Raw genomic sequence first — 13,398 nt, forward strand, 5'->3', positions numbered from 1 at the left:
TTCTTGTCATCTTATAAGAAAACAACCTCTGGTAGATCATTTGCTGTCTCTTCTTGCTGCAGCTGGTGAGTATTCCTGTCAGCAAAGTCAAAGGCATGAAAGTGGCATTTTTAAATCTCGATGAAGGTCCTTGTCTCTTCTTATGTGTGTACTGTATCTTGCCAAAAGCGCACGTAAATGAGGTGGCTGTTCTAAAGCTTGCTGGTCATGTGTTTTTGATGGGGCAGGGTATGCAGGTATTAGGATATGACCGAAGGGGTTGGAAGGGTGTGTGAAGTCATGAGGCCTCATCGTTTGCAGGATAAAAAAGCCTAAACAATCGAGATCTTGCATAGATTATGCCCGTGCAAGGGCAGGGCCCCGGTGTGAACTATTCTCTAGTCCCTGCCCATATTTCTCCACCTGAGAAAGAACTTATTTTGTCCCAGAGCGGAAGCTGAGTATAAAATAATACAAATGCAGTGGTGGAAGTTCAGGGAGCCTGTGCAAGACATGTCACACCATCACGCAGCACTGTCCGAAATGGCTACTTCGGAAGTGGTAATTGCTTTCTTTGTTCTTAATATACTGGGAGAAACTAAACGTTGTGTGTCTTTTTTGCAAGTAAACAAGATTGCATCAAAGATACATTGATTCTATCATCAGTTTCTCATCCTGACACAACCTGCAGGATCTGGAGTATAGCTAGCTGCTTTAAGTAGCAGAACGAACACTAATGGAAACTAATTTAAGTTTCTATTTGCAGCCCTCATCTAAAGGTGCATAAACTTCAAAGGCAAATACCCTGTGTTTCAAATGTAAAGTTAAACCTTAATTTGCTGGACGAGCCGCTGTCTGAAAATACACAAAGCACTTCCTCTTTGGAATGATACACAAAGCACTTCTGTGCTTTGAAATGATTCATAGCAGATGGGGAGAAAAAGGATCATTAATTGATTCTTCAAATGAAACATCACAAGTATAACTGAGAGACCCGGTTGGAAAAGCAAATGGAGTAAATTTTCAGAGAAGTTTGTGCTTTTCACAGAAGTCTCTTGGCAGAATTTCAAATCAGCTCGATGATTAAGCAGCAGGTCATTTTAAACCATGTTTACGTTAACAAACCTCTGTAACCATATTCATACTAGGGCAAGGCATAGTACACAAAGGGTTTGTTAGATTATAATTAGTTTAGATTATTTTCCATTATGTATCAGTAAAGCAGCCCGTGGGCTGGCTCATGTTTCAAGTTACCCTGCTGTTCCTGTTAGTGCAGCAGTAGCTTTGGGTAAGCTATCTGCGTGACAATATCTAAAAAAACCTGCCCAGCAGTGTTAGTTAGTGACCCATGCACTTTTTTGGCCAGTGAACCTGTACATGCCACCACCCATTCTTATTATGAATCTTTAAACTGAAAATAGGACAAAAGTGATATAAACAATGCAAGACTGTATTTCATAAGAGTCTTTGGGCTCCTTGCAAGCAAGTCTCTAGGTTACACTTTTTCAAAGTCACTGCATTAAACCGTATTCTTATTAGTATATCAGTACCCCTGGAGAAACAGACCTATAATCTGGTATTAACTACTTGCAGTCTTCAAGCTGACTTGTTCGTTACTCTTATCAGCAGTACTTTTTACAGGCTGTTTATTCTCAGGTGATCCATTTTTAAAACCACAGAAATACTATATGTTTTTAGTTTTATTTCATGAATTTACTTGACACGTGTAAAGACGAAGCAGTCACACTGACACTTCTGAAGTGTTATATAATTTTTTGATTCATTTTTATCTGGTGTGGTTTAGCACAGCAGTATGGACACACCCACTGCATCTCAAAGTGTAATCTTTCTGACACTTAAATGACATTTTTCCATTTTCTTGGGTAATGAATAATTTACAATGTGGGCCTGGAAAGAGTCTATGCTCATATTTAAATATCTGCGAAATTTACAGGTTCACTTTTTCATTTTGAAAGCTCTAAGGTAATACAAAATGTTTCACTTATTGCACTTCCCTCTCTTTCTCTAAAGAGATTATGCTCTGCAGGTTGTAAAAATGCTTTATAAACTGTAGCTCAATCAACAATTTAATGTAAAGATACATAACTTTGCAAGGCTAGTTGGTGGTTCTGCTGTCAAAAATTAAGGAGGAAATAATTAGGAAAACTATGCTTAATCCAAGCCTATCTGTAACATTAAAAGAGGAGATATCTCTCTCTCTCTCTACAGGTAGGTGTAGATATTGAGGTTTAGAGGAGTCTGCATCTTACAAGTCTAGGAAACCATTTGTGTATTTATTGTGTTTTATGATTTCTGAAGTTAGATTATTTTGTCTCAGAGTTAGAACAGGAAAAGCTCATTTAAGGTGGAAAATTGAGAGAGAGTTTAAGGTACAACTGAGAGGTACAGCAAGTATATAAATTAAAAAGAACTAGTGAGAGGAGAGAAGGCATCCAAACTCCTGTATTGCCAGAGGATGCAATCAGACAAACCAAGGAAGCAAGCCCTATGAAGGTCAGTCCAGCTTGGAGTTGTGGAGATAGAGGTCTGAACTCAGGGAGGAAAAAGGCGGAGGCAGAGACACTGTAGACAAAAGAAAGAGGGAGGAAATAAAAAATAGCCAGGACGTGCAAACAATAGGGTGGTGCAAAAAGGCTACTCTGTCCATCATACAAGTCATCTGAAAGACAAGGCAACCTCTTTATTAAATCTTGTCTGGAACTGCATTTTTCTTGCTTCATGTTGGGTTGGAGATTATTTGGCAAAGGTGGATGGTATTGGTCACTTTTTCCAAGCATTACTGTTGAATATTTAACTCTTGCCTTGATATACAGTAACTAACTTTGTTACCAGACAAGGCTTAAAGATAGAAACTAGTGAATCTCTAAGTGATGTGACAGGCAAGGGTACGCCTCTTGAGAGCAGCAGGGTTTTTAACAGGATAAAGTAACATTCCTTTCAATATGCCTTTTTCCTAGCATGAGTTGTGGGATCAGGGGGAAACAGAGCATATTCTTTACAATCAGTTATAAAGATGAGGCTTAGAACCAGTCCTGTTCTAATCACCTCAACAAAGATCAGCACCTCATTGCACAGTCACCCATACTCAACTAGCGTGCTGAGAACAGCATGTAGAAATTGTTAATGACTTAGAGCTTCACATGGCAACAATTGATCACAATTTCTGAATAAAAAAATATTCACCCTCCAAATCTGGCCTTCCTGAAAATTGTTGTTGTCTAGGTAATGGGATATTTTGCAAATCAGCTGGGCCAAATTAATCAGGCAGTGTGTATCTGCTTAACTCTACTGGAGTGATGCTACGCAGATATATACTAAATGAAGATGTCGCCTAACAGTTTTACATTACTTAATAAAACCAGACCCAAGATCCGTTTAGAACTTTTACCAAAGCTGGTACATATCTGTACTTCCTGACTGCCACTTTCATGCAAAGAAAAGTTTTTTCCTGAATATATATATCTTTTCAATATAATGTCATTTCAATACAATATGGTTTCTGACAAGCTGATTCGTTATTCTGAACTACTGATACCATTAAGGTACAACTGAGAGATAGAGCAAGTATATAAATTAAAAAGAACTAGTGAGAGGAGAGAAGGCATCCAAACTCAGATAACAGTAAGCATTGTCTGATCACACAGCTCCTTACATCATTCTTATAGATCATTCTTGTACATTATCATCTCTTTCCAGCTTTGAAGTTCCATCATCCTTGTCAAGATCTAGAAGTGCAGCTCAGGGTATGGCACTGCCCACAAATCAATAGTGGGTTAGTGCCATTTTAATGTGTCAGAGAGCAATATATTTTAATATTTATTCATTTAAGTTCAGTATGTAAAACTCAAAATACACATGAAATACCTTGAATCTTCATGTAAACCTCTAAAAAGAAAAGTATTTATTGTGCTTCTAATGTGGAACCAAATGTTTAAGAAAAGGTTCTTTAAGAATGATCTTGACACTTCAGTGCTATGAAGCTTTACAGTATTGGTTGTTGGTATTGTAAGTCAGGGATGTGAGCAACATGATTTAGAACAAGGGTTTTTTCAGACTGGGTGCTTTAAGTATGAAGTTTGTCATTATGCAGCCAGTAAATGACCTGATTTTCAAATGCTGGTTATCCAGGACTATATCTAGTCTGCTTTAGAGGTTCATTCAATTAAAGGCAACCCAGACTGGAAAGCCAGATCTTAGGGTCCTTAGTGAGGGGACACCATGTAGGATGTCTTCAGGCACAACAGCCACCTCATAAGCTCTGTCAGCATCTTCTCTTAAGGGCTTTTCAACATTTATCCTGCACCCTGTCTTATTGCATCATGATCAAACATACTTCCATGAGATAACTGACACTTACTGTTATCTGAAACTATCTCAGAACAAAATGAAAGGAGTTGAAAAACCTCTGCCAGGGGACAGATCCTGATAACTGATTAACAGCTGTACCAGACCATTTAGTTAGAGTGCTGCTTGAGGGCCCCATGAAGCCAGTCTGTACACTTCATTAGGCATCCTGATGGGACAAAGTGGAGAAGATGCTGTAAGACCTGAGTTGTCTTGGTGCTTCCCCCATTTCAAACAGGCTGTGGTCATGATGGCTCCAACGATTTTCCAGGAGGTCCTAGAGACGGTTGGGGAATCTAAACCTGACAATGCCCCCTAGCACAGGAAAATAACATATTGCATAGAAACTATCCATTCCTGAGGAAGTCAAATAGCAAAAGCTAGGTTTTACTATGAGCATCTAGCAGTTTTTATCGTCTATCCAAATTTAGCAACTAATAAAGTAAAACAGCAGCATAATCTATTACTGATATTGTATAGCAAATATAGTGGTCTAAAGTTATAACTCAGAATGTTAATCCTTTGGGATTTTCCCTATAGTTTTACAAAATCACCACAAGAACTTTAGTGATAGCAGATGGTCGTAAGGTGAGTTTTCTCTCTCATCTGAAAGAGATTAATCAGTCTGCTTTTATACAAAGTTAATGTTTAAATTTTTCACTTCCTAACCAGTCATCAACAATATATGTTGCTTTGCAGCTAGGGGCTAGGTTCACAAATAGGAACTACAAGCCCAAGTGTTTCTGTAAGGTACTTACAGGCAACATTTCGGCACTACTGATATTCACAGTCCTGTAGCTTGTTAGCCGCTTGCAGTCATATGAACTTTTAGGGTCCTGAATGTTTGCTAATAAAATCCCATAGGTACTTCCATTTCTGCTACTGGGCACACACTTTATGAGGGGAGAATCAGGCTTGCCCAACATCAGACCGGGGCATTTGTGATAAAATACCTAGCTGAAGTCATCTTTTGTCCCAAATTAGTTTCCTGAGCTTCATTCAGACTGTCTTTCAAATCCAAGTAAGCTAGTAGTTCTTAAGGCCATCAATCCTATAGATGATTTAGATGGTTTCAAAGATGCTCAGAAATAAAGAAAAACAATCTGAAAGAATCTAATGAACACACCTGGAATTTTTTATTAGGATGACTGTATTTAATCTGAAACCTCTTGAATGAATAATTCCAGACTGGTGTTAGAAACTCTCTTTGCAGTAAGAATAGTGTCTCTTAAATTGACACTTACAGGCCTGGATTAGAGCTCAGCTACATTTCTAAATCCAATTTCTTGTTATCTTTAAAGTGTGTGTTTGGAATTTTTCATGATTTTGTAATGAAGACTATTTTTTGTGCAGCATACGGAGTGATAATGTAAAAGCAGAAAAGATGAGAAGAGTTAGAAAGTAGTAAGTTGGAGTTCCAAAAAAAAATCCAGACTGATTTCTTTTGGCTGACAATGTTATGTGAAGATTTCAGAATTAAGAATAAATACAAAGCTTACTCTAAATTTCAGTGCACCCAACTTAACCTCTCAGAATTCTGCAAGCTTTGGGAAACATTTTAGACAGACAACCTATTATGAGAGTATAATTTTGGTTAAAACATGTCACTACTCTTACTTCAAGTTAATTAAGGAATGAGTTGCTCTGAGGTATAAATTTTCACAATAAAGTGTTTCACTTATATTCCACTCCACTGTGAGCATGAAACTTTGTACTATCATAGTTATAGTACAAAAACTGTGCACCTTTAACAGAAAAGTTAACTTTTGCTAGAAGGTTGTAACATCTCATTGTACATTAATTTACTGGCATCTTTTAAAAAAAGCAGCACAGCTTCTATCATATTTATTACTTCTTATGAATGACATGAAGAATGGCTTCTTCTGAATTAAAGAAAAACTTGGAGGTTGGTAATTTGATTACTCAGAGGATAGTTCAGTTTCTTTACTTAAAAGTGACCAAGGTTAAAATCATGATAAGCCAAGTTGTTATTCTACCCTGAGCTATCTTCTACTTTATAGCGATGTAATAAACCCTTTTTAGTTATTAGGTAGTTTAGGTTGAGAGATAAACTTTGTGTGAACTTTGTCTAGATTGCAGAAAAAAGATATCTTAAGCCTCCAAAAGATGTAAAAAGAGTCAGATATTGATTGTAATTAGAGTACTTATCTCTGTTTCTACTCCAGATTGTACAAGTGAATTAAACATCTCTATGTCTGCTTTCCCAGTGGAAGAATAGCCATGGGAGTATTCACTTCTGCGTAATTAATATTTGAAAAGTATAATACGTTTGGAATGTATTAAAATGACATTTTCTGAATATAGTTCTTTACCACAAGATTGCATTGCTAATTGTCTAAAAGCGTTTTGAACAGAGAAGTAATATTACAGATTATAGCTTGGTAGGTTAATCCATTTGTGCTTTTGCAATTTTAAAGTTACAATGAATGTTGGAAAAGTGAATACTCTAGGAAATGAATATTTATCAGGGAGGAAAGTAAAATCTGTTTCTTACATTACAGGCCAGCAAAACTTTGCATTTTATCTCGAATGTTAAAGTGCGTGTCTCAATCTTTATTGAAAGATTCAGTTTGCATTTAGTCATAAAATGTCAGTGAAATAATCTTTTGCCTTTGATCTGCCTTTTGGATTATAACTTAGAATTTCCCAGTGGTAATAACTTTGGTGGAGCACAAGGAGGAAACTTAAGCTAAGTTCTCCAGCAAATCAGAATTTAAAATGTCAAAAAATAAATATGCTTTGTGTTTAAATTTATAATTATCTTTCTGTTAAGGCTGAAGAGATGATTTTGACAGGAGGCTTGAAATCTCTCCTTCCCCATGTGCTAAGAAGAATAATTCGATGCAACACACTCAGTATTAGTAGTACGTGTGGAATGGCGGAGGGTAAGTAAACCTAACAGCTCTAAGTGCAAAAGTGACTCCATTTTAGATTCATAGCTATGTGGTTTCTCTTTTTGTTTGTGAAGGAATGTAGGAATATCAAAAGCACTGAAGTAAAACAGAAGAAAATGTTAAGTTGACTTATGTTCTTAAGTCCCTCGGGTGTTTTTGAAATTACATTGTAAGCACCTGACACTGTGTTCTTAAATCATAAAGCTACGTCAGAGAAAATATATCATCTTACCTGTGTAAAGTACATGGACTTTGTTTTCAAAGTTTGCAGTGCATCCCTCAGCTCCCCGTTATGTCAGTGAGAAATTACGGATGCAGAAAATATTTGAAAAATCTTTAACCAAATCTGACTTTTCTTGCATACATTATGATCACATTTGTAGGATGACATACTATGTTCTTCACAGAGACCTTGCTTTACTTAGTGCATTGGATACACTTTGGGGAAGAATTAGAGACATATAGTTACAGAAGTGGTTTTCTGCTTCATTTGTGGCAGAAGTTGGAAATTACTGACTCAGCAAGACGGGGAATTATAAGGGGGAGGGAAAAAATAGTTTTATACTCAGATAACTGAATGCATTCTGGAAAATTGATTTCTGTCTTGCCTCTCATAGCTGAACTTTTACAGGAGCAGAGAAGTCTGTGTCATTGTTCTGATCAACTTTAAAATGTAACTTAACATAACTAAAAATACTGTGGCAAGTAGCTGATCAACAAAGCTGTGTGTAGTAGCGTTACTATAACATAAGAACGTTAAGGGTCATTTTATAGAATCATAGTGAGTCTTGAAATTATGGTTTTCTTTTCCATCAGTACATAAGTTGAAAAATACTAATGGAAAACATGGTATAATGTTAATAATCTGCAGTTTGCCCCAACTGTATTTTTAAGTGCATGTATTGCTACAGTTTTAAATGTGTTAGGTTTAACATTTGAAAAAAGTATGGTTTACATACAAAACAAATTCAGACTTCAAGCCATGAGCATACAGCTCTGTTATGCAAAGGCTAAAAAAACTAGGGTAACTGGAATTTCTCAGAATCCTTAAAATCGTCTTATGTTGTTGGGTGATATACTACTAAAATAATTATTTCTTACTGCCCTCATTGTCATTCATCAAAGAAATTGAAAACTCTTTCTAAAATTCTCTGAATTGGGACTTGAGTGTGTTGAATTAATGCATGGGTTGATCAGCATGTCCAGCTTCACTAACATTGCTCGTGAATATATTCATAATGATGGATACATATGCAGGTATATATGTAAGCTGATATAGGAAGGGAAAAATATCTTTTCATCTGTAAAGAAAGTAAGGATAGTTATCAGGAGGAGCAATAAAGTTGTCAAAGGGTTCTAACGAAGCTTCCTGAATTTATAGAATACCTCAAAGTTACCTACAGATTCAGTCTGTCAGCTGTGACTAGTATTTTAAATTCACTGTTGTCTGAGTTGAATGCACTGACTAAAACCGTAATTTTAAGAATTTGTGAATATCACCAGCAAAATAGAAAATGATTGTGGATTTCACATGGATGGCAGGGTATGAAGTTGAGGGGTAACTGAATGTAGTATTTTATTCAGTGGTAAATTTAGTATGTTTATTTAACAAAAATGTATTTCTGTATTTAGCAAGAAACTGTTTCTAGTAATAAAATGAATTTTTGTGCTGAATACTCCCAGGAGAGCAGTTTGTGGGCACATTCAGTATGCAAATACATGCTTACTTCAGCCTTTGCTTTGCATTTTTCCATCAGGAATAGAATTTTATCTTTTGGTTTCTTTGTTAGCTTTGGTCAAGAGTAAGATTTGGCTGATTTTCTACAGCTTTTTAAGGCAGATCATAGATTTCAACTAAACGATTGCCTCTTGGATAACAGAATACCACAGTATTCAAGAAAGTGAGAGCTTCTATGCAGCCTCTTACTTGCCTGTCTGACACAGTAATAACTTTTTAAGACAGTATCACTACAGGAGTTAGGGACTGTTAATTGGCAGTTTTATACACCACAGACTAATTGTATTCCAAATTTTCTCTCTGTATTTGAACAGCTGGTATTTACATGCAGAAAAATTAAAATGACATTGATATTAACTACTACTGTTTAGAAAATAAATTTTTGCTAAATAAATGAATGTGAGCTTTCTTCATTGGTGCTCATTGCAAAAACGTTAATGTCTTTAGAAGCTATCGCATGGTAGTAGTCAAAAACCTTTTAAATCAAAGTTGATTCCAAGTGAAGAAAGTATAGCAGTTCTGGTCATTTCAGTTTTTTAAATTAGAAATAGTAGAAAAGACTGAGATTCAGTGTGACAGGCAGGAGTTTATTCCTGAGCTGTAATTACGTCTGTTAAATTGCAGCCCACAGTAAAATTTCATAGCCAACAAACTCTAAAGAATGGGCTGCATAACGTCAAGATACTAGGAGTTTACTGTTGGACTGGCCATGATTTATAGCTTGGTATTAACTGAAAAAAAAAGGTGAAATTGTGGTATGCAATAGCCTTTCTTTGGCTCTGTGCTAACATTTGCAAAGTAAAGCATTTTCCTATAGAATACTAATTTCCCAGGTTAGGTAATAAATTAAGTTTATATATAAATTCATAGAAGTGTTTATCAAAGTAATTGTGCTGTCTTCATATTCTAGTACTACCCATGTCTGCCAACTATTTTAGCTGTGAACAACTTCACATACAGAGTACATCTAGCTATGATTTTAAAAACATTTCAAAAAGCTGTTTAATTTAATTACGGAATTATGAATCAAAAATTTCCTTGAGGTAATTTTTTATAGACCATCTAAAGAAATCTATACAGAAAAGCTACTGTTTCACAAACAAAAAGCTGAATTATTAACCAGTCATTTCTACCTTCTACAATTTCAGGCTATAAACAGGCCAACGTCGTGATTTTGCACAAGTCCCTGGCTGATGACTTTGAGAAGTTTTGCCATGCAAATGATGGACCCCTGCCGCTGCTGTACAGAAGTAAACCAGGTGAATGGGCATGTCCTTCTCTCAGTAGTGATTCTGATATCAGGTAACTACAGACCAACTCTGCTTCTCAATGTTCTGAAGTGAATGCTGGTGGTGATTAGGAGGGTTTCAGGGAACAGCCTGCTCACACTGTTGTACATTTTGAACAAGTTTCTTTTCTTGGAGTTATACCTTTGAATGAAAGCTCTGCATGAGTATAACATCCTGATTGTCTTGTTCTTGAGAAACATGTTATGATAATTGTCAGTATTACAAGTGTTTTTCTCATGCAAAAGTGAAATTTTGTGTAATTTCTAAATACTTTGCGGTCTGAGCCAGCAGAGTTAAATAATAGGGTTTTACCTTAGTTTTATTTAATAGTAATGTAGGCATGGTGACCGCATGATATTTGTAGGGTCTCTGAAATTTGAAAGATGTGCTTTTGTAGTAAACACTAAAAGCAAGACTTAAAAGAGCTCCCTAATTTCTGAAGCCCAGAGACAAGATACATGTAAGGGACATTTATCTATAAAACCTAAAAAATACCAAACTCTAATGCGTTCTGTTTACTGGCTTGTTTTTGTGCAGAATAAGGTGTTCTGGGGTTTTTGCATGTGTTTGTTTCATTGTACTCAGAAAGAAAATAAATGGATAAAGTAGGCTGTATTTTGTGGTTTGGTACTGGGTTAATGTCAATTCAAACTATTCACCTAGATTTCAAAAAATATGATAAAGCTGTGATAACTTCTTATTTCACTAGAACTGACTGCCTGCAGTACAGAATATATGAGCACGGAACTTATACTGGATCACTGAAAAGCCTAAAGGAGTATTCTGAACAACTTAAGGACATGGTGACTTTTTATTTAGGCTGCAGCTTCTCTTTTGAAAAAGCAGTCCAAAATGCTGGCATTCCCATAAGAAATGTTGAGCAAAAATGTAATGTAAGCATGTATAAGGTAAGTATACGCACACACACACACAGTCTTTGTTGTAACTTTGCCTTTGAGCATTTGTCCATACACACATTATGTGCATATACCTATTGCTCAAAATCAGATCTTTTTTCCCTACCTGCATAGTAACTTTAGGCATGTGCTAGTACTGAGTGCACAAAAATAGAGGGTAAAATATGCCCAGCCTCAGTTCAGTGCTTTTCTCAACTTCCTGCAAGGCCGATCTGCTTTTTTATTCATTTATGGCGACAAAGTTTTTCCCTGTGTGCTGTGGCAGCCATTTCATTTGGATTCTGTTCTGGTTTGCCTTCCCTATTTCAACCAATGACCCGTGCACTATTCTGACCATGCCTTTATACACATCCTGCTCTCCATACCAGCTCCAGCTTACAGTAGGATTATTCCTTTTAGGAGCCATGACAGTAGCAGTTTCTTCTGCACATACGATAGCCACATTTTGGATTTTTTCTGTGACAGTAGAGCATTTAAACTGCGTATTTGCTATGAACCCAGACCTCTGGGACAGAAGATGTTCCCAAAAACTTGAGGCATCTACCGTAGAACTGAAAATTGTAACTGTGCTCAGAAAGTTTATAGTGCAGATTTTAATGTTGGCAGAAGTCCTAGAATAATTCTGGCTCCAGTAGGTAGACCCTTTAATATTAAGAACACTTAAATACACATCTGCATGCCTTTTTCATATAGTCCGTATGTGTTCTACTAGACAAAGGTTATTGTTGTTTTCAGTGTTATCATTTCACAATCTTTTTGCTATACTCCTGGTCAAAATGAAGGCACAAATCTTTCTCATACATGAGTCCTTCTACCAAGCTTAAAGAAAAAAACATATGACTATGTATCTGCTTATAACGTTTCAGAATTAGGAAAATTTCATAGTTTATAGCACATCAATACTGTGAAGAACTGTACAGGGTGTTTCTCCAGTGACAGGTATAATGATTTTTATTATAAAGATGTTAATGAGCATTTTCTGAACAGCTCTAGCTGTCTACATATCTGTTTATGTTCAAATGCAACTTAGATATCAGACATTTTGTTCTAAAAAACTGGACTGCTTTATTTCTGAATAGAAAAGGTGCTTCAGCCTCCCAGTCAGTGATGATGGTGAATTCCATAGAACCTTTCTAGAGCTACAAAAGATTAAGATTTTGTATGTGTGGAACTGGCATACTGCTTCTGTAGAAGTGGGTACTGCCAGCAGCAGGAGTTCCTGACCCTTGCATCTTACAGAACACTGTAGCTCCCCTGAATTCAAATACAGAGAATAGATTCAGACCAAGTACATTTGTTGCTGCGTGATACTTTTTATTAGCTTTTTCCCTGTCTGTATAGGGAGCGCACAGTTATTTTCTGACAACATTCAGAATATACTGAGCTCAACACACTGTGTGCTGTATCTACTGAAGCAAGAAATGCATGATGTTGAAAATTTTAGTGATCGATACAAAGAAGCTCAAGGATGGAATATTTCACTCCTGCACTGCTGGATCTTACAGGAAAAAAAAAATTATGGGATGCTAAGAAATTTTCTTTTTTGAAAGGATTTAAAATGAATGTTAGCATGCAGCCTTTCTAAACTAAGTACAGCACCAAGTTTTAGATTTATTTCTTCTAATACTCTGGAAGTATTATTCAGTATTCCTGCTCACATCTTGGATTCTTTTAAACTGCCAGACAGCCGTGCCTTGCTACAGTGTTTCTCCTTTTTGCTGCAACTTAGTAGTCACAATGAGACCTGTTCCTGCAAGCAAGTTGGAAGCAGCTGTGCTAGCGACATCAGGATTAAAAGAAGCCCATGGAGCCCCAATTCACATGGGTGACCCTGGTCAGTGCTTTTCATGTTTCACTCTGCCTGCGCTTTACTGTATGTAAAAATGGAGGGGGGAAGTGGGAGGACTGAAATACCTGCAGCAGTAAATTTATTAAGTTTTAATCCTTTCTAATGGTCACAAACCTGAATTTTAAAAAAAAAAAAAAAAGGCAAAAAGAAAAAAGAAGGTTTTGAATGAGCTGAACACAGATAAAAGATAGCTGTCTGATGTAGATAAATTAAGTTATATGGCAGGGGTGTTTTGCTAAAGAGTGTAATCACATTTTTCTAAAATATATGCAGTTTCATTTATATGTGAATACTTTCTTGCTGTCAGAGATTCCAGTGACAGGGTAGCAATGATTGACAGCATGGG

The 13,398-nt window shown here is 36.4% G+C and overlaps 1 protein-coding gene across 1 annotated transcript; it reads left to right on the forward strand.

The window, feature by feature from the left end:
• Positions 1 to 522: 522 nt before the first annotated feature.
• LOC104082514 (UPF0317 protein C14orf159 homolog, mitochondrial-like) lies at positions 523 to 13,037 on the forward strand (the record flags this gene model as incomplete). The annotated part of the gene is made up of 6 exons (XM_009585659.1): positions 523 to 540; positions 4,885 to 4,932; positions 7,139 to 7,250; positions 10,146 to 10,299; positions 10,996 to 11,194; positions 12,887 to 13,037. Coding segments are annotated over exons 1-6 (682 nt in total), but the record flags the coding sequence as incomplete, so codon positions are not given.
• Between the last annotated feature and the right edge of the window lie 361 nt (positions 13,038 to 13,398).

Source organism: Fulmarus glacialis, unplaced genomic scaffold (assembly GCF_000690835.1).
Source record: "Fulmarus glacialis isolate BGI_N327 unplaced genomic scaffold, ASM69083v1 scaffold34139, whole genome shotgun sequence".
NCBI lineage: Eukaryota > Metazoa > Chordata > Aves > Procellariiformes > Procellariidae > Fulmarus > Fulmarus glacialis.